Source organism: Egretta garzetta, unplaced genomic scaffold (genome assembly GCF_000687185.1).
Source record: "Egretta garzetta isolate BGI_Z169 unplaced genomic scaffold, ASM68718v1 scaffold181, whole genome shotgun sequence".
Lineage (NCBI taxonomy): Eukaryota > Metazoa > Chordata > Aves > Pelecaniformes > Ardeidae > Egretta > Egretta garzetta.
In genome coordinates, this window is record NW_009258667.1 from 179,280 (window position 1) to 200,150 (window position 20,871).

General features: G+C 41.0%; 1 protein-coding gene across 6 annotated transcripts in view; it reads right to left on the minus strand.

The window, feature by feature from the left end:
* Window positions 1-3,138: 3,138 nt before the first annotated feature.
* Window positions 3,139-20,871, minus strand: part of ZMYND11 (zinc finger MYND-type containing 11) — a 107,750-nt gene continuing 90,017 nt past the window's right edge. For all 6 annotated transcript variants that reach the window (XM_035888409.1, XM_009648603.2, XM_035888407.1 and 3 more), the window contains 9 exons: window positions 20,388-20,475; window positions 19,119-19,174; window positions 18,330-18,407; window positions 17,663-17,781; window positions 15,636-15,843; window positions 13,713-13,781; window positions 11,510-11,782; window positions 10,235-10,420; window positions 3,139-5,469 (listed from right to left, as the gene is read on the minus strand). In XM_035888409.1, coding sequence (XP_035744302.1) covers window positions 5,347-5,469; window positions 10,235-10,420; window positions 11,510-11,782; window positions 13,713-13,781; window positions 15,636-15,843; window positions 17,663-17,781; window positions 18,330-18,407; window positions 19,119-19,174; window positions 20,388-20,475 — 1,200 coding nt within the window. In that variant the 3' untranslated portion in view covers window positions 3,139-5,346. The remainder of the gene's footprint in view (window positions 5,470-10,234; window positions 10,421-11,509; window positions 11,783-13,712; window positions 13,782-15,635; window positions 15,844-17,662; window positions 17,782-18,329; window positions 18,408-19,118; window positions 19,175-20,387; window positions 20,476-20,871) is intronic.

Genomic DNA, 20,871 nt, shown 5'->3' on the forward strand with positions numbered 1-20,871 from the left:
GGGGTTTGGACACCCCTTTTTGCTCCCTCCCAAGAGCACGCCAGACCCACACAGCTCTCTTGCATGGAAATGGCTCCTATTCCTCCTAACAGGGACAGTTATTGGGGTGCCCTGATCAGCCGAGGCGTGCGGGGTGGCCCACGCCAGGCAAAACCCTTGTTCCCGACAACAGGGGCTTCAAGAGCTGCTGTGCACAAGGCACCGAATCCCTTTTTGCTTTTAATGAAGCCATTTCTCACCTTGAAGAGCCTGTTACAAGGGACAAAAGCTCATTGCTGTGACCCAGTGGGATCGTGGCTCAGCACCAGCCCCGCGCAGAGCTGGCCCCCACGTTCCCTTCCCATGGGAGCATGAGCGGAGGGGAGGCAGAAACCTCACGTGAGGTCCTGAGCCACCTGCAGTGGCCGGCTGCAAAAGAGACTTTTCCCTTTAATGAAGTAGTTAAAAATAAAATAGCACTCTGGCTTTATTAATAAACCTTCTTTTCTGCTGCAGAGCTCTTTTCCGAAGACTAGTAAAGCGTTTTGTACAACCAGCTTCATGGTGTCTCCTCTATGTAGAACTCCAGTTTATTTTTAGGTACCTCTCTGGGGCAAATCCTATTTCCATTGAAGCTTTACGCCAGCTTAGTTTTCACTTCCAGGGAGTTAACAGAAACTGGCTGGTGGCTTCGTAAACAAGCACATTGCTCTGCCTTTTAGCAAGGCCTGTGCTCGCTCTCTCAGCCTTTCGTCTGTATTATCTTCAATTACTAGTCCCCTTCTGTGCAAAAATTCTCTGCAAAGCCAACGCTGTATTTAATTTCAGCCCCTCCATCGCCGTTCGCCATGCCTGACGGCATCTTTCTGCACTTCACTGCCAGGGGGTGGAGAGGTCCTGGGGCAGGCATGGCCGTGGAGAGCAGGAGGGGCAATTTAGAGTTAATTTTCTCTGGGTTCTCTTTCTGATTTTACAATTTTGAACCTTTAGCAAGCCAGCATTTCTTTTTTAAAGACCATTATTCAGAGTCTAATGTACTTTTGAGCCTTTTGATGTCTGGAAATAGGTTTTATTAAGATCAAATATGACAGTTTTTTCAGGGTTTTGGAAGGTCCAAGGTAGTTGGGTTTTTTTCCTTTTGCGTTAACTATAAACTTCTCCCACTTAAACCCCCAAAATACTCCATTATTCTCACATATGGATGGACCTTTCCATTTGCAACTGAATTTCCTTGACATGAAACAAGGCAAGAAGGGCTTTCTGGTTTTGATCCCCCCCCAAGTTGATTTATGAAAGCATTTGGAAAGCATATGCACAGATCACATATGTGCTCTCACTCAGTGAGGCTAAAATTGGCTGGGTAGCCCCTAACTACGGGTAACAAATCCCAAACATATTTCACATGCTCGGTCATTTAAGATCTGGAAAGGCAAACCAGCCCTGAGCCGGGCAGCTCACTCCACCTAAAGGAAGAAGGAGGCAGAAACCACTGCTCCTCCTTAATAAAATAAAGTGATAACCAGAGTTAAAAATTATTAAATAATGACAATAGCAATAATAATAATGTTAACAATAACAAGAATAATAATGATTAAAAAATAGGAAAAGCCAACAATAAAAAGCCAAATAAAGCCTTTAAGACTGATGCTCCAGGAGCAGCGAGATACAGCCCTGTCCGCAGTGGTGAAGCAGCTCAAGGAAAACCCAGCTCATCCTAAGATTTTTGGTGGAAGGGATTTTGCAGATTTGGGGCAGTGCAAGGACATGTATCCCCCGCAGCTTTGCTGGGGTGGTGGTGACAGGGCCCGGCGTGGGAGGTGCGATGGCGTACAGTCCGTGGGGTATGGTCCATGGGTACAGTTATGGGTACAGGACGCCACAGAAGAACCCCGTCAAGTGATGGAGTTGGGAAGCTGCCGTGGCACTTCTGAAGCATTTAGCCTGTTTGTCCCCACTGGTGACACCTGAACTGGCAAATGCACGCAGGGAGGGGAGGGGGGCAGCGTTTCCGCCAGGCATTTTGGGGAGCAGTGCTGTGCTTGGAGGCCCTCTGCAGCCCCCGGAAGGGGAGAAGGCCCAGGGCCTAGGGAGGGGAGCACGGGGGGGATGTGGCTTCCTCCTGATCCGGCTTTGCTGGCTTGGTCCAGCATAAATGACTCATTTGCAATGTATGTGCTATGCTGGTTATTTGTATTTAATAGAGTTTCATCATGAAGAATGAATAAAATTTGCACTCGGGTAAAATGCTATGACTCATGTAAGAACAGAAAAGTTTCGATAGTAAAATAATAAAGGAGACTTTTGAAGTATCTTTAAATATTTAAAATACAGTTTTCCCCCTCCCCCCTGGGACTAGCAGGTCTTGCCAGGTCTGAATTCCCACAGGGAAATTCTTAATTGCCACAGAGGAACCAATTCCCCCAGTGTCCCTCCAGTGGCCCTGAAGTCACGATGGGGCTGCAGGACACCCCACCCACCCGTGGCTCGTCCCCAAATGGCCCCTTCTCTTGGGGGTGGCTGTGGGCCGTGCCCATGGGCAGCAGCCCCGGCCCTGGCCCTCGGCTCCCTCGGGCATCTCGCTGGCAGCAGGTCCTGACTTCGAAAATAAGCGAGAGAGACGGCTGTGCGGGGCCGCGCTTGTAAGAGAAACGCCGCCGTTCGGGCTGGAGCTGGATTCACAGCGTCCTCTCCGTCCCTCCAGGTAAAATTATTTGATTGATAAAATATCTGCCAGGCGCAGGCTCGGGGTTGGTGACCGGGCTGGGGAGGAGGCAGCGCGGGGGCAAGGGGTCTGCGAGCCCCAGGGCCCGGGACCGGGCGCTGAAACCGGAGCACGACGGACGCAGCCCTCGGAGGCTGCTGGCCCCGAGCGGGCTGAGAAGGTTCCCTTTCGGTGCCGGTGCTCGGGCCCTTGCAGGGACCTGCCACCAGCTCACCCCGAGGCCGGAGCAAGGCCCCTGCAGGCTCGGGCACAGCCCCCCCAGCCACAGCCCTGCTCCTTCTGGGACAAGGAGAAACGGCAGCCTCATGCACGCCCACCCAAGGACCTGAGGACAACTGGCCAAAATCAACCCAGACGCTTTCAGTGAGGTGGTTTTTTTGTTTTTTTTAAATACATTTATTAACCAATGTTAACACATTAAATGACTCTATATATTGCTAGTCAGAGCAGCTTACAAAATGCCAGAATGCATCATAAACTGGACAGCCACAATGAATAATTACAATGTGCATAGTGGCTAAGCTCAACACTTTAATATAGCTTTATGATTTGCAGAAAAATTAATTTTAAATCATGATTCCTAAAACAATCAATTGTAATTTTACCTAAAACTTATACAAAACCAGGCCACAATCTTTTTTTTTTGTTTTGTTTTGTTTTTTTCTTTAAAACACACAGTTTTCACGCTGTAGTAACTTGGAAATGTGCAACCGTGTCAACAGAGACAAAAAAGCCAAAGTAACACGAATCTTACTTTCATGCAGCTATCAGTTAAATATTACATATTCTGGAATGATTTTACACCAAAAATATTTCCACAATAACTTGCCTTCATAGGGGTGGATCGAAGTTTTGGAACTTGTAAAGTAATTGAACAAGATTGATTTTTAGTTGTGAAGTGTTTTACAGTCACAACACAGAGGCGACAAAAGTTAATTACACATTTATCAGGCAATAATGTAGCTGTGGTAATACAAGTTACCATCTACTTACTATTTGTTTCCAATCAACTGACCACTTAATTTCTGCAACGTCGTGGGCATTATTTGGCAGTATCTAGTCAATTAACTTATATCACCACTGTAAGTAAAAACGATCAGGATTTCAGTGGTAGTTCACAGAAGTCTTAGTTATATTTTCATCTTTACAATGACCCTGACAAAACCTAGAGAAAACTTTTTTAAAGGCTTTCCTCCTGATTCTTCAGCTTCCATCGTTCCATCATGTAATTGCTTTCAATAAATATCAAAGATCTAAATAAATATTTACAAATTATTCCTCTAACTTCTCAAAAAATAGCTGGATGATTAATGGGCATATGACTCAGTCTAAGACCAATCTTTGAAAGAAACTAAAATGCGGAGACACTTTAAAAGAAAAGCTATTTAAGTAAGCTTTACATCTATTTAAAAAATTGTCTCTGAACATGGATGCAATTCATATATCTATATATAAAACAAACAAAAGGAAAAATCATTTTTCAACTATCGATCCATTCCTATTGGTAATGCTTCTTAATCCAGACATTCCGCAAAATACAGACTTTTTACAAATCACGGCATCTTTAATACAAGAAAATTAACATGCATTATTCTTCATTCTGAGTACAGTGATGGAGCTCATTATTAGGCAATGACCCATTACTACAAACATAACGGCTTCTGTGAAACTGAAGTGCTTTTTCTCCTTTTATTTTCGAGTTACAATGGACCAGGTGACACCAGATCATAGGCAGTCAAATGATGTTGGATTGGGGAGGCTGAAAGGGGGCGCAATAAAGAAATTTGTATGCCTCATAATTCCATGTATGAATAAAGGTAGTCGTTTTTTTGTTGGTTTTTTGGCTTTTCTTATTCTTGTTACAAGCACTCATGTTAGGACAAAGATGAAATGTGCAAACTTCAAAATTTAAATATTCATTTTTCTCTAAGATCCAGCTCAGTAAAAGATTACCCCAGTTCCCTGTGATTTTAAACTACAAGATCAAAGCTAATATTTTGTTATAAAAGTTATATATTGAAAAGAAATAATGAAAATAAAACACAGTTGGGAAATATTTAAGAAAAAATACGCAGGACTAGTACCTGCTGTGGCAACCCTGTTCCCTAAATTCAATCATGTACCCACTGGTATAACCAATAGATAATGCCTTTAAACAGTAAAATTAAGCTGAACAAAACCAGCTCAACAAGGTTAAGAAATAAATGTTACATCAAGGTAGTATGCTTCGTTTTTCTGAAACAGTTCTGTACTTCTTACATTCAGATCTAGTTTTTTAATGTTCCTTTTGTTAAACTTGCATGATTTTTTTTTATTTTTAGATCTGCTGTTTTTAAAGATTAAAATCTCTGTAAAACCTAAAAATGTTTTAAAATTTGCTGAAAATGCAACAAATCCTCCAGTTTAAAATTATTTAAAGTAACCTGCTCCCCACAGATGTTGAATTCATTTTGCTGACAAAATTTTGGAGGAGCATTAAACAGAAGACTGAAATTACTGTGCAAAATTTCTTTTACGAAAAGTGTTTAAAGGCTGGTGCAAAATGGGAAGCAAATTCTAAACAATTTTGGCTTCTTGGAAACAAAAACCGCTGTGTCTGAGAATAGCAATCATCGGGGTGGTTTTCTAGGGGAGGAATAACTCTTTCATCTTTTTCTGCGGCAGGTACGTTTGTGTTCGGCATGCCAGTGCTCCTGCTGACACTTGATGGAGCAGTAGGAAGTGTTCCAGCAGCAGTGGTACATGGCCTCCTCTTCACAGTTGTAGCACTGGAGAGAACAAACGAGACGAGATTACCACCCTGGCGGGATCCCTCCTTACCAACGCACACGTGTTCTCACCCGCGTGTGGATGCACCGGCGCACGCAGAGCAATATTTCTCTCTCTTATTTATGCTCGGGGCATCCAGAGGCAGGAGGGCATCTTTCACACGTGCTGAGTAAGGCAGCAATCTTTAACAAATCTGCACAATGCTTTCGTATTTTCCAGAGTCTGGATTATTGCTTTTGAAAAAATCATCTCTCATTTAAGAAAACTCATCTCTCGGGGCAGTGGACTCACATTTTTTAGCCGCACAGTGCAAGAACCATCTTTTACCCTACATTTGTATAACAGCACCCTGATCTATGTCTTAAAAGCTACGATAAATCAACAGGCACTTCTGGAGTGAACAGGTTCTGCACAAGCTTAAAAATCGGCATTTCTGAGGTTTCTTTACAAACCTGACCTGTCCAGAGGTTGCTGGGGAAGATGCTCTTTGGGCTAGGAAAATCTCAAACGTCGCAACAATAACATCACTGGAGAAAAGAAGAATTCGTTACGGAGTGGTTTGTTATAGCCCGTTTAGGGTGGGTATGCAAGGAGGCTGCTGTCCTGGGGGCTTCTTGACAGCCAGGCAGCGCTGCAATCTCGTGAAAAGAAAACCTCATGCTACATCAGTGCTATTGAGAAAAGCAAGAACGTGTCTTTTCCTTCAAGTCTTCCAGAAACCAGAGGAGGCTACACAGGCTGGCTACACAGGCTCTGGCCCCTTGTCATGCCTGCCAGGACAGCACAAAACTCCTGAAAGACAGCCTGTGATTTCTGCAGAAATACTTGGTTCTGGGAAGTGCTGCAGCAAAGAGGATTTCTACCCTGGAACACACATAGAATGCCCCCAGTTTCCTGGTAGCTGGAAGAGCTACCTGGAAAATAAACCTGTAGCCTCAGAGGAACTAAAAAAAAGGGAAACAACATGTTGGCCAACACTACAGGTGGTCAACAAGGAGGTATGGCACCCAGACGGGCAATGTGCCCTGTCTCCAGGTGGTTTTATACCCCTTCAGGGAGTGCTAAAAGCATTAACTATCATTCTGACAAAATCCCATGAAGCAAGGTGGCATTGCTGCTAAAGGAACCATTTACACTCAGAGCCCTTGAGAGCCAGGTTCTAAGGATCTCAGGTTTGTCTTTCTGAATGTGGTCTGCTCAAAATCAAAGAGTATCTTTATGAATCCAGTTTGAAATGCTTATTGCATGACAGGGAACAGAGGGAGAGGTACCACACAGCCTGTGTAGGCTGCTATCAAACCACAGAATAACACACAATTTACTTTTTATGTCCTGTCTAGCTAGAGCATTGTTAATAAAACAGAATTACAAAGAAAACAAACCCAACTGCCTTAAAACAAAACAAAACCACAACAGCCCTACACACGACTAAAAGGCAGGTCCAAGAAAGCTGACATTTACATTGGCTAAACCAATAACTATTTATTTACATCAGCAATAAAGGGACTGCCCTAGCTGCATGAGAAGGGAACCTCTCCATTTTCCTTTTATAACTTAGCTCCAGGGAAGCTCATTTGTAGAAATGTCTGCAAACAAGTGTGCTCTCGAGAGCTGTTTTCCTGGTTTTTCATGTTGCTGGCTGCCCACACGCCTGTGGGAACCATTAGGATCATCTGCTGGAAAGGTGCAGGGAACAGCTGTGTCTCCATTACGTACAGCATGGGCCCCAGCACAGAGACCAGCTTCACATCTGCTTGCTTGGAGAGATCAAAAAAAGCTAAGGCAGGAGATGACAACTGATCTGTGGGTCTTACACTTCCCTCTACATATGCTGGCCCCAAGTGTGGGATGTAAATCTCCACTTACAAAAGGAAAATAGTGTCATCTAAGCTGGTACCAGCACATGTGGCAGAGAAGGCAAAATGCCAGGTGGCCTTCAGGCCTCCTCTTTGCTTTGTATTTTCCTCTTTCTAAATGTTATCCATCACTTGCGTTTTTGTTTCAGACAGTACACATCATGGACAGTGCTCAATTCACTTAAAAACAACCTGTTGCAAGTTAGAATAAATACATATGTAAATATTTTTGAAAGAGACAGAAGTTAGAAGTGAATGATGCACCAATTTAAATGAGGCTTATATGCAAATAAAATAACCGGGAGAAATTAAAAAAGAAACATTGTCAGGACCGGCACTCTAGCCTGTATTCTGGAGGCCATCAAACTGCACAACGTCGTGATTGGTATCCCTGCCCTTACATTTCTTCCTTTCATTTGCTATTTACTTTTCTGGAGGTATAAAAATGAAATTGGGTTAAGCCAAGGGGACTGTGACCAGTTAGAGCAAAAGAAAGAGTTGTTCTTTAACGATGCATTAGGCTCTTGAGGGCTGGGAGTGCATCTTCTCATGTGCCTGTACACCACCAGCAAAACGATCCCTTCATCCTGACTGGATTTTCTTTTTAAGATATGAAAAAAAGACAAATATAGCATGAATAATAGTTGCTGTATTCCCAAGCCTAGACATCGGCATTATGCAAAACCAGAGGTCTCTGCTTCTAACTAAAAAGCAAAGCCACCAAAACTCATTTAGTATGTGTGTTAATTACATGAGATTTTGGTAAGGAGGTATCATTATAATAGCAGCATACAAGAGCCGTACTACACACTAGGGACGCTCATTAGTGCCACCGAAGAAAAAATCACTGGGGAGTTGTGTAATTGGACCAACTCCAGCCGCCCGAGGCCGTGTGTTGGCAGGCAGATCCATACAAAGGTGTTTCTCCTTACCTGCCCTCTCCTACCACATGCAAACCAGCCGCCTGTATGATGCTTTCAGATAAGGTGGTGATTGACAGATAGTTCTCAGGTCACAGAAATAGGCGAGACTGTCTAATACTCTCTATATCTTTAATTGTCTGGCTCAGAAAGAGGCTTTATGCACATGATCATAAGATGCGGCGATGTGGTACCAGGGCACTCTCTGATTACGCTAAAGGATTTGGTAAAGGCACATTGGAGCAGATTGAAGTATGTCTTGGGAATCTCTTTCATAAACTATGCCTTCAAAACCACCAAAAAGCAGCTACAGCTGAGTCCAGACTCAAGTCAAGTTACTGTGATTGAGTTACTGCATGTCAGCTGAATGGTGGCAGCAGTTCACATGTGCACTCTTAACTTTTGACAAAAGAGAGCTAATTTGACGTAGTTCTATAGTGGGCAAAGGCAATTCAATTTTCCTCTCAAGTGCCACAGGCAAAAGCATGCATGCAGCCACCAGCAGCTGGTGACTCATTAAACACAATAATTCGATCAAATCGGAGACCTAACTAACTTCTCTGGTCTGCAGTGATAGGTAGACAGGGAGGAATTTTCTAACTGACAGAGACCCGAGCAGTGCAGTATTGTAACATCCACAGTAAAATCTCTACTAGGAACAGGAATGAAGGCTTGACAGGAGCTCTGGCATTCGAAGTAATTCTTCTCTTTACAAAAAGCCAAACTCATAACTGTGATAGTCAGCAACCGATTGTCTCGCCTTAGTATTTATTTAACTCTTTTACAGAGCAGAGTTTTCTCTGCAGGGACCATTGTTTCATCTGTAAGAACGAGGGCTAATGAGGCTGAACATAAACAAACAGCCCCTTACGGTGGAAGACAAACAGGAGCTGTGGGAGGGAGCCAGGGCTGGCTGTCCCCTGGCGACGGTGGCGGTGACAGTGGGATGGCGGCTGTCCATCGCTGCTCAGATCAGCGTGCCATCTTGTGGCAAGGCACCCACATGCTCCTCAGCCGCATCTAGCAAAATCCAAGCTCAAAAGGAGGAGAGTAGAAAATCCTGTACCCACCCTACTGTATGTTATAGATACCCTACTGTATGTTATAGATAGCTATTACAGTGCAGTGTGATGTCCTGAACGATGGCTTTCATTTCCTTGTTCTATGAAAATTAGCAAAGAAATAGCAAGATTTGTACGTGTGCCAGGCTCACTGCTCCTCAGTATAGCAGTTTCCACCAGTACTCTGTTACAGGCTAGCAGCACAGTATTATATAGTCCTTGCAATGTTTGAGTAGATGCTGTACAGCCATGTGGGAGAACACACTTCTGGCTTGTAAAGAAAACACGAGACACACACCACACAAAACCAGGGAAAAGTTTGCAGCATGTGACAGAACGGTAAGTTAGATGTCTGTTTTCACTTTTCTAAAAGGCATACAAACACATTTTTTGTAGGCAATGCTGCAAATCTGGCTTAGGGACTGAACAAGGGAGGGAAATAGATTTCAGAAAGTCCTGTCTTAAACACAAAAGAACATAAAAGAGCTGCAGAAAAATCTAGGAGAGGAAAAGGCCAAAAGGATATCACCACCAGTGTTATTAGCAGGGGAATCCAAACTGATGCAGCCAGATACTGTACCCTCTGGGGCCCTGAGATCAAAGGAGTGTGAACATAATGCAAAACATGTCTTATATGGAGTAGAACTGCACTTAGAAAAAAATATTTTGATACTAATGTCTGACTGGACTGACAAAGATGGTGCTGTGAACACCACATAATTAAGATTGAAAGTAATTGGAACTTTGAGTTGAAATTTGGAGGTTAAGAACATTTGAAAGCAATAATATGAAGGAGAAAACCTTAAAGCTGAAAGACCAGTGAAAGAGCAGTGCAGTTAAAAGTAAGGAAGAAATCACCTTCAGCTGGCCTGCAGCATGCATTATACATTTCCACTTATTCTCTTGTAATACATTTTTGACACTTACCCACTGCTTCTTCTTGGTCTGGGAAATCAGTTGCTTGTGCTGGCCTGCTAGCTTCTTAATTTCTTCTAAAAATTCTTCTTTGCACTTCTCCTTTACCTGCTTACATTTTCTGTCCATCTCTCCTTGTGCGTTGGCTACAGCTTTATTTACAGCCTGCCGTTTCTCTTCTTCCATTTCTGTACGCAGCTGCCATAAGAAAGTCAGCAAAACAAGTCAATGGACAGCTATTAGAATAGAAGTATCTTCTTTAAGCCCCTACTCTTTAAACCTCTATTACTGATGTGGGTGGAGGTCACATAATTAGATATTTCTCCTATTTAGAAACCAAAAAGTTCTCTCCTTTAGAGTTATAAACAAAACTTCCACCCCATAAGAAATGTTGAAAATAAAAATATCACCGTATTTCTATTCTGCTAGGCATCTACAGAAACAGCTAAATAGCTTCCCTGTATATTTTGTCAATGATCAGTTTACAAATTTATGGATTTATCTTAGACAAAGATTTTGTCTTTTCCAAATCTACAACTGCATATAAATCTACAGCAAGGGCACAATGGAAAATACACAATAGAACATCCCTGAGTTCAGTAAGAGGTAATGTTTACTATTCATTGCTGGTGGGACTCCTTTGCCCTTGCTCAGTAATCTAAAAGTATGGTGTCTTAATCCTACAGGATTAACACCTAACTCCCTAGGTTCGTTCCATAGTCCTTCATCCAGAAGGAGATTCATCTTGTTTTAAGATGGGTACTTAAGAGAGGTCAGACAAATCATCCTCTGAATTGTCCTGCTCTCTCCAGCCAAAGGTGACCAGCTCAGGCTTAGATATTGGATTTTAAACAGGTTATCATTAGGTAAGAAAATTCAAACAAATTTCAGCGAATCTATTTAATGTTTAGGTCAGAAGATCGACAGAAGTTATTTATGAATAGCATTTAAACAATGCCATTGTTTACAACCACACTTGACAATGGAGACAAAGCCTTTGGAAACGGATACTTGTGAATGAACAATTAGTTTCATTTTTGGATCACAAACTGATTTCACTGGACAAGAATCAAAAAAAAGCAGGAGTTTTCTGTTTAAACTAAGGTCTGTTGGTATAGAAATGGTCTAAAAAGCAAGAATGAGGACTATTTTTATGCAGTCTCTTTGGAAATGTTTTTTAATTCAATTTCTTAAGGGTGGATGTTAAAAAAGTAGAAAGAATGTGAAAAAAATCCACACTCCTCCTCTCCTCAAACCAGAGTGTATGTGGTGTTCAATAAGCATTACCTTTTCCACTGCCTCTCGCACAACTCTCTCAGTTTCTCTTTTGTGATCAGCCTTCATCCTGTCCTTGAAATCATTAAAGATTTTGGTGTATTTGTCATGGCACATGTTCTGACATACTCCATCATTACTGGTCTGGGTGCTCCGATGCAGCATTTTTGGAGAAGAGGCACTTAACTTCTTGGTCTGAGTTGAGACTGAAACTTTTTCAATGGGCTGAGGCATTGTGGGAATTTCCTGGCTTGAACTTACTGCTTCAGTTTCAGGTTCTGGCTCCTACAGAGAAAAAACAAACTTGTAAATCCAGGTATCAAAATAGAACAAGTTAACTTCAGTTCCCCCTGGAGAAAAAGGTGGTGCATGACTAATGCCTGTGCACTTAATGTGAAAGGTGTCTGTTGAAGACCTTCAGTGGTAATGGGACACGGAAACCCTGAGGAAAACCAGCATGACAATCGGTAGGCTCTTTGGTCAGGCTTTTCTGACTTCAGCTAGGAGCCCTCCAGAAGGAAGCACAGGTATGGCATCAGTATGCCATACTCACCAGCCTCACTTCCCAAAAAGTACCACCACCATCAGAGGCTATGCTGAATCACTGCAGATCCCTTGGGATTACTAAAGGGTTGTTATAGATTCTTCCCCCTACCATTTTCCCTGAAGAGACGGTAGCTGCATGACCAAGGTGCCTGAATTATTTTGGCAAACTCTGGGCTTACTCTGGCCCAACAGGCTCCACTGGAGTCTGTAGTATGCCACTGATTTCACAGAACTGCTGCAAAGATTGATTAGTACTTCAAAGGTGCTTTGAAGATGAAAGGCTAATGAGCGTCTAAGTCTTGCTTCCAATAATATAGAGCTAGACTTGGATGACCACAATAGCTTTCTGTAATTACACAATTATCAAGAAAGAATTCATAGTTACTGTAGTGTACTGTACTGAATTTAGCAGTCTGTGTTATTACACTGTAACACCAATTGTTCCTGCTCTTTAGAACAGATAAAAGTAATATCCCTGAAAACACTTATTGATATTTGAAGTGTCTGAAGACACAGATGAACACTATTTGGTTTTTTTAAACTTAGACTTTTTTTTAAAGCTCATTTAACATTGTACAGACAAAGCACACAGTCCTTGTAACATCAGACTGGCTCAGGACTGGACTTCGCGCTTGTCTGTGTGATGGGGCACTGCTCACACCAATCACAAGGCTGGCTGTGTATTCCCTTCTGCAACCAATTACTCTCTAATAGGTCACTGAGATTGACTTCTGGATCACTGACCAAACATGAGCAGAGCTAAGAAGGCAAATGTTAAGACATAAATATACGAAGCAAATTACAGCATTTGCTTGACAGAAAACACAATAAAAACGATGAGACATCCGAAACCATAGTCTCCCTATCTTGCACTCAAATATAGTTTGTACCCCAGGGAGCACAAACTGCGTCACTGCCTCCATCGATGAAGGCGCCTCACAGAGCTGGCCCTGCGCTATCAGATACAACAGGGAGGCAGGTGCCCAGGTATTAGGAGTGGCAATGTCTGTATTTCGGCACCAGGGCCACCCCACGTAACACTGGTGCTAAAATACCCGAACCCTCCTCTGTAATAGAGTCCTGAGTCCCCTGTGCATATGTGCAATTTTTTCTTAGTGTTCAACATGCAGCTGAAACAAGGCCAGGAAAAAGCACTCAAAAATTAGGAAATGAGAGATTTATAGCTGTCTCAGTAACCGCCCCCTTGTGTACAAGCATAATAATACAGTCCCTTGGTTACATGATCATAGGTTTCCGTTTCCCCTGCTTCATTCTGTGTGCAAGTTGGATAAACAAGGGAAGAAGTTCCACGGACAAGGGTAGATAAGACATTTTATAAACAATATTCTTGATTGTGCAGAATACTAATTTCTGCTGTTTATAGACTTACTAACTAGCCTGAATTTGTCATTAAAAAAAATAAAAAATGTTGTAACCTGACTGTTGATTTATTCATGATACAGAATATTACCACAATGACAACAGTGGCTTGCATGTGGGAGGTGCAGTTATGTTTGTTAGCAAGGAGGACCAAACTATGGGCTTGGAACTTCCAAGGTTTATACTGTAAAATCAGTAAAAGCTGACAGAAACCAAAGGAGTGTCTATTAAACTTTCAAACTTTTTGTACTTTGCTACCTCTACAAATGTGGTAATTGAGGTTACTTACTTCTTTCTTGAGTTCCATACTCTGGTTACGTCGACCTTTCTTTGCTCTTGGTTCCTGAGTAACCTTCAGCTGTGAACATGAAGAAAAGCATATTGAATCATCCCAAATCATTTCAGCATTCATTGTAACATGACTGAGGTACCTTTTATTTCTGATTATTTGCAATTATTTAATTTAGCAAATAGAAAGTTGAATACTGTTCTTAAATGAGAAGTGCACAAAATAAACTTTCAACATTATCACTGATGACTAAGACTACGTGAAGGAACAAAATTCATGAGCAAGTTCTAACATTCAATACATATTTGCTAAAATAGCCTTAACCATTCTTTTCTTCATTTCACACAGAAGTTCAAACACTTGTTTTCCAGAATATTCTGATATCAGTGACCCATAATTAGGCAGCAGATCTTGTTGGAAGCCAGAAAACAGCAATAATTATATATGTAGAGATAGCAAGATTATCCAGACTCGCTACAATTGATTGTAACTGTATGCTTGGAGTGGTATGAAACTTCATGCTTCAGAAGAAAAGCCAATCTCCAGCAATGGGAACAAGGGTGAGGTCTTGGTGGATGGTATATTATCTTACAATATCTTACAGCAAAGTTCTTACTCCTGTCTTTGAAGCATCCAGTACTAGCTAGTGTTAGTGACAGGATACTGCGGATTACTGCAGAGCACGAGTTTGACGGCTACTCTTATGTTCCTGTATCTGGGAAACCAGTGAAACAGGTATGAGCGTTATAATACCAAGTGAAGGATGAACAGCTGGGGTGGAACAGAAAACACGCAAATGGACACTTTAAACCTTATGACTGACACTTCTGAAAAACTGGGAAAATGCCTCTTTCATAAGTGTTGTGACCGTTTTCCTGTTTCATCATGCATTGTTGCATGACTGCATACGTGACATTAAATAAAGGGGCTACTAAGGGTTAGCTAAGCAAACCAGGCTAAAAAAAAACCTAAAACCGCTTTGATAAGGAACATGCCCTTAAAGCAACTTCCAGTTTTATACGCTTTGAGTTTTTAGCTACAAATTGGATGATAGACCTGTTTGACAAAATAGTGAAAGGGTCAAAACATGCTGATTTTTTAAAATTCAGACTTAGAGAGAGGATAGTGATTTTAAATGAGGAAAAAAGGTGTTGCCAGGGAAAGGGCTGCCAAAGATACAGAGAAGCATCCTGCAAGCTATGAAAATCTTACTGCCAAGTCAGTAATAGTGAATATATAACTCTCTCTTGCACAATGAATGACTAGCAAGGTTCAGCTGTGATAAGGGAATTTCCATATGGCAATGCAAGGTTTTGTATCTTGGTCCTTTGTGCTTTTCACCTTTGTTAAATCAATATAATTTTTCTTGTTATGCAGAATTATTTTTAATTACTTTAACCAGTTGCTGGTCACGTGGTCCTCAAGTGCAATGTTTGCACCTAACTTTAGTTGGACTTGCCGAAAATGTCATGGTTGGGGTTACTCAGGGATCTGTAATGCAGAATACAGTCCAAAGTGAAGATACTCCAGCTGTGAAAAGGCTGCACAGCTACAGGGCTGTCATCCCTTGATCGGTGTCCAAGAAGGCAGTGTTGCAGTGTATCTGATATGCATGACATTTAACTTGAACATTCCTATTTAACTTTAGAAATCTTGGTCTGTCTCATCAAGGTGCTGTAGGTGACAAACATTTTAAAACTTCCCAGAGGTCATCCAAGAAATTGAGGAAAGAGGAAAACTTTATATTCTTGCTATTACTAAGCCACAAAACATAGGGAAAATAAGCCTTTGTACCCTCTTCTTGTCCTCACAAAACTGCAGACAGAGCACAAGGCTAATTTAATAGTAGATTAATCACAAAATATGTCATCTTTGTACCCTTTAATAAATTGACCTGATTGTTAACATCGTGGCAGCACTCACCTGCTCATTGCTGGTGGAAGAGATACTTGACTCTGCCTCCTCTTCCCCTTTATCCTCATTCTTTGATTTCCAGAATCTCCCCTCGCGAAGAAAACGCTGGTGCAGTTCCAGCTCATCACAGGCCTTCTTCCACCCCATACTGCGTTTCACGTGCAGCCGATGGATGTTGACTGTGATGTCTTGAATGTTTTCAGAGGGGATCCAGGCCCTTTTGAATACACAGTACAGACAGGTTCAGAAACATTAAATACAGATGAAGGATCTTGACTTGAGAAACTGACTTCAAAAGCAGTTTTTCACAGTGGCTGATCACTGACAATTCCCTTTTACTCAGAATTTTTGTATATTCAACACATTGGAAAAAAAAGGGACTGCATGGCATTAGACATTCGTGTTATTATAAGCACTTGTTAGGTGTGGGTGCTATCGCTGAAAGTCTCTTTCATTTTTGGTGTGCCACAAACCTCCCCAGCACCAACAGCAGTCACATCTACCTGCTGTATTGCTAAACGCCCTGAGTCAGACACAGAAATGTCTTTACCGAAGGCTCACATGCTAATCCAATTTAGCCCTTGACCTCTCTGCTAAAACTGTCATGGAATGTACCAAATTATCACCTCGAACTACACTTTGTAGTCTGGGCCCCTGTCTATCGGGACTGAACTCACGTGGGGACTGCCATGGCAGTGACTTGGTTCCAAAAGTACTTTGTCCTCATAAATATTTTCAGAGAGTCCTCTTAGAGTTAGATGGGCAGCTCTTGACATTTTGAAAGGTTATAATACCAAGCAACATTGGACATTAAAGAAAAAGAGTTACTGCCATGCACATCTACATAACAGAGTAAATACTGTAACAAATTAAATGTCTGTGGGCAGATTCTCAATTCTTGCAATATAAATTTCATTTCAGTGAAGTCAAACAGTGTTAATTTACACCAACCAGGAATTCGGCCTTTTGTCCAAGTCCAGCACAGTAATGGCACTCCAGTAAAATGTATTTTGCCTTTTCTGTCAGCATGCGTTCAAGAAGTTGTAAGTACCTCATCCCACAAGTGCCATGTTACTTTATTAAATAGTTTGAAGCTGCGTGAATTTAATGCCAAAACTACTAATGAGATAAGCTGTATTTGCAAACAGATTCAAGGCAAATAATTCTGTGATTGAGACACAAATAAAGATCCTTTAAACACACTATGCCTATTAGAAAATCTTGGTAGTTCATATAACAAACGAAAACATGCTATATGCTGTGCGAGTTACACTAAAAGCAATTTAAATGAACAGCCGCATAAAACACTGTTAGTGAATTGTCTAGGCCCTTTTTGATGCACCAAAATATACCACCTTCCCAACAACCATGAATCACTTTGCAAATGTCTCCTATCCTCACATTATAGGCATATAAATCACACAGCAAAAAAAAAAAAATCAGTACATCCACTGTAGTAACACTACCATAGCCCTCCCCAAATGCTGAAGAAAAAACTGGAGATGGAAGTAAAAGCTGATCTCTAAGAGTGAAGTTTCCAATGTAAAGAGTTAATTCTCTGAAATTGCAAACTGGCTCACAGCAGGAGCTCTGTCAATGTTATAACAGTGAGACAGAAACATTTGTGATGTATATTATGTTACTAAAATATAAAATTGCAATGTGCCTGCTCAGAAGAGAAAATTGCACAAAGTCAATATGCTGGTAGTAAGAGTACATTTCTGTCCAATTTTCACCTTGGCCTGGATTAGCAGGCTGCTACTGATTTGAAGAAACAGTTGAAATCCACTTGCTTGCTTTAATTAAAATGGCATTAAGTAACATCCCTATGGCAACTGTGGAAAGGGAATCTCTGAGCCATTTGGCAACTTTAGATGTGTTAGACTGAGCTTTAAATTTTCTGAAACAATTACGGCACTCAGTCTTTCTAATGTTGGCAACTAGCTGAGCCAGGATTGGCTCAGCTCACATGATAGATGACATAAATTCTTTTAAGTATTGTTTGTAAAAAGCAGCACATGGGATTAATAAATTACCTTTGGTGGTGATGGCCAAAAAAGCGAACATCAACTTGATTGTCCTCTTTCTGCATGACTTTGGCTGGCCAAAACCCAAAGCCTTTCATTTTGGCCCAAACCAACTCATGATTAGGTATCTGGAAAAAATGTTGTATTTATTATTGGATATGAAGTATTATATTGATATCTCCCACAAATATTTTGCCGTAATACTATGCTAGTATCTTAAGAATATGGTTGCTGTTTATGTCTAGTGCTATTTTCATTTTTATCTTCTTACAGTACATATTTCCCTGTTAGATGTATTACTTGGATCAAAGTAAAAAAAAAAATACAAAGTTTGAAAAGGGTGTAACTGGCTATTGAAAACAGAGATCTTAGGCAGCCCAAAAATTAAACTTGTCTTTAACAGCTTCACCCAGGAGCAAAGTTTTATTCCTGTAAGCTCCTTTTTTTCTTGTGAGACTGTTGTAACTGGCTGATAACCAAGTTTTATAACCTATGTTGTTACAGCTTTGAACTTCAATCAACATTTCACTTGTGTAAAACATCTAGGCTTACAGAGTCTTAACCATGCTTTTGAAACAAGCCTACTGAAATGGAATATTCAATGCATTAATAACACCAAAACTGCAGGCTTTTATACAGAAAAGCAAACAAATAAAAATCTGAGTCAGCAACATACACAAGGATAGCAGAACCAATTGTCAGGTCGCGCGTTTGACAAATAGAAACAGTTCTTGCAAAGCTGCAGTTCATCCAGCTGAAAAACAAAAAAAGGTACATAAGCCCAAAAATTCCGATTTGAGTGACATCAGTATTACCCCTCTCTCTTAAGTAGTAAAATTTTTCAGGCCTGCTCGCTAATTTGGTGGAGTTACTTCTGTGTGTGCAAACTATTAGTGTGAAACTGAGGTGAGCTGACAGTGGATGAAAGACAAGCTGCAGAATCGTTATTCGTGTTTTGGAAAAACAAGGCAGAGGGAGGATACTAACTCAACTCCTAATGATTTACTATAGCTAACGTACAAAGAATAGTTCTTTAAACTCATGAAATATTTAAAGTACATTCTGAAAGAAGTCATTCAACTGTATAAATGGAGAAAGTGTGACAGCTCCCCTAGCCTTATTCTTTGGTCTTCTCTGAACATTGAGAGATCTTTCAATGCCGATTATGGTAGGAATCTCACCTCAGGTTCAATTCATATTAGCAAGTACAGTTATTTCTAGTCCAACTATGTATTACTAGATTAATTTCAAAACTAAAATTTGAATATTGATATTTTCCAAATGATAGTTTAGTTAAAGAAAAAAAAAGAAAAAGGAATTCTGGATCAGCTGTTAGAAAGTTAGGGGAAAATTTATAACAAACTTCACACCCTTTTTATTTTTGTAATATGAAGAATAATTTTCTTATATTCTGAAATGAAAATAATGTATCTTGTCTACATCTTGGTTACTTGGTACTACTTACTTCATGACATGTGTCTTTGTAAAGCATCCTCGCTATATCAGCTTGTTCACTGTCCGCTGCAAATTAGAAATAAATGGTATGAACAATCACAGTACGATCACAGTGCTCACAAAGAACTGCAGCTGTCATTGCTATGACTTTCATGCTATAATTGTCTTGCGCAAGAATACAAAACATAATTTAGTCACTTGGATAACCCCTCCATTTAAAATTTTCTAACAATCAGTTCTATATTTGTTTTCTCTTTCATATTTATATGCAAAAATACTGTTGGGAGCTTTTAAACTGAACAATACAAGTACGTATCTGAGGAGCAGCAGCAGGGAGACAGGGTTGCTCTTAATATGGATCCAGTTTCTTTCTCTGCTAGTGTCTCAGTGACACACTGCAATTGTCCTAAAACATGGCTCTCTGCTATCACCACTTGACAGGAACACAGCTACAATCACGCAGGTATTTCTGCTCAGAGTAATGCTTCACAGACTATTTATCACTATGTGTTTCCCTTTACCCCTGTGTATTTCTCTATTGGCACATTCACATCTCTCCCTACCCACAGCAGTGTGGATCTTCTGATGCTACAAATAGACTGGTTCCTTCCTCCTCCCAGTGTCCCTGACGTAGGCCGTGTCTGCAGGGGAGAACCACATTCTTCCTGAAATGATACCTCTGGAGAACCTTGTTACAGGATCTGGCTATAGCTTCTGGATGCAGTGGGTTTCCACTTGCAATGGGACTGTCCCTCCATATCAAACAGTCACTTACTACCTTCCCAGCGGCCAGCACCTTCTCTGATGGCTGCACCTCCACACACTGCACCAGCTGGACACTTCTACTATGGATGTAGCTATATTTGCTGTCGCAAGATGGCAGATATTGCCCATGAGTGAAAAATATGTGTCTATACTACATTTCTGCTGACACAGCACATCAGAGATCAGACCTCTTTCCACCCTAGAACAACATATGTATACTGGCAGAAATCTGCAGTACAGACTGACTTATGACTTAGGCTGCAGAGGAAACAGGATGGTAAAGGTGCAAATTCCCCCTAACAGGTTTAGCCAGGGAGGATGAAAATAGTTGGGTAGTATGTAGGCCAGAAAAGACCCTGCAAAGTCCTCTTGCATCTTACTTCGGTTTTTAAGAGCTCTCAAATGACCTCATCCACACTTAAGATTATCTAATACTAAACTCAATCCTGAACTTGTGAGTTTCCTACAGATAACGATAAATCAAATAAAGCAAGCCATAAATGTAGTACTTTACCTCCATAGAAAATCACGGTGTTGTGTAGAAGCAGCTGAGCATCTGCTTTGAACTCCTCGTAACTCCTGTACTTTCCTTCATTTACTTTCTACACAAAATAAAACATAGTACTGTGAAAAAAACTGTTAAACTGCTGTACCTGTTTTACTCAGAGCAGCTTTCACAGAAATCTGCATTCTGCAACACAGATCAGACATTGCCTTTCCTGCATACAGAAGGAATACTTACAACTCTTTGACATGATTTATTAGGACCTGAACACTGGCTGCATTGGTCCCTTTATGCAATGCCCAAACGTAAAACAGGGCTTTACTACTTGACTAAGTTTAAAAAAATTCTCTTGATTACAACAAGGTAAATCTGGATTAGCTTCATCACAAGGTGTGGCCAAGAACGTTTCTTCAAATTAAAATATATTCCCTGAGGTGAAGATTTTGTACCTTAAAATACCAACTAGTTTCAAATCAGTGTTGACTGCCTTTAT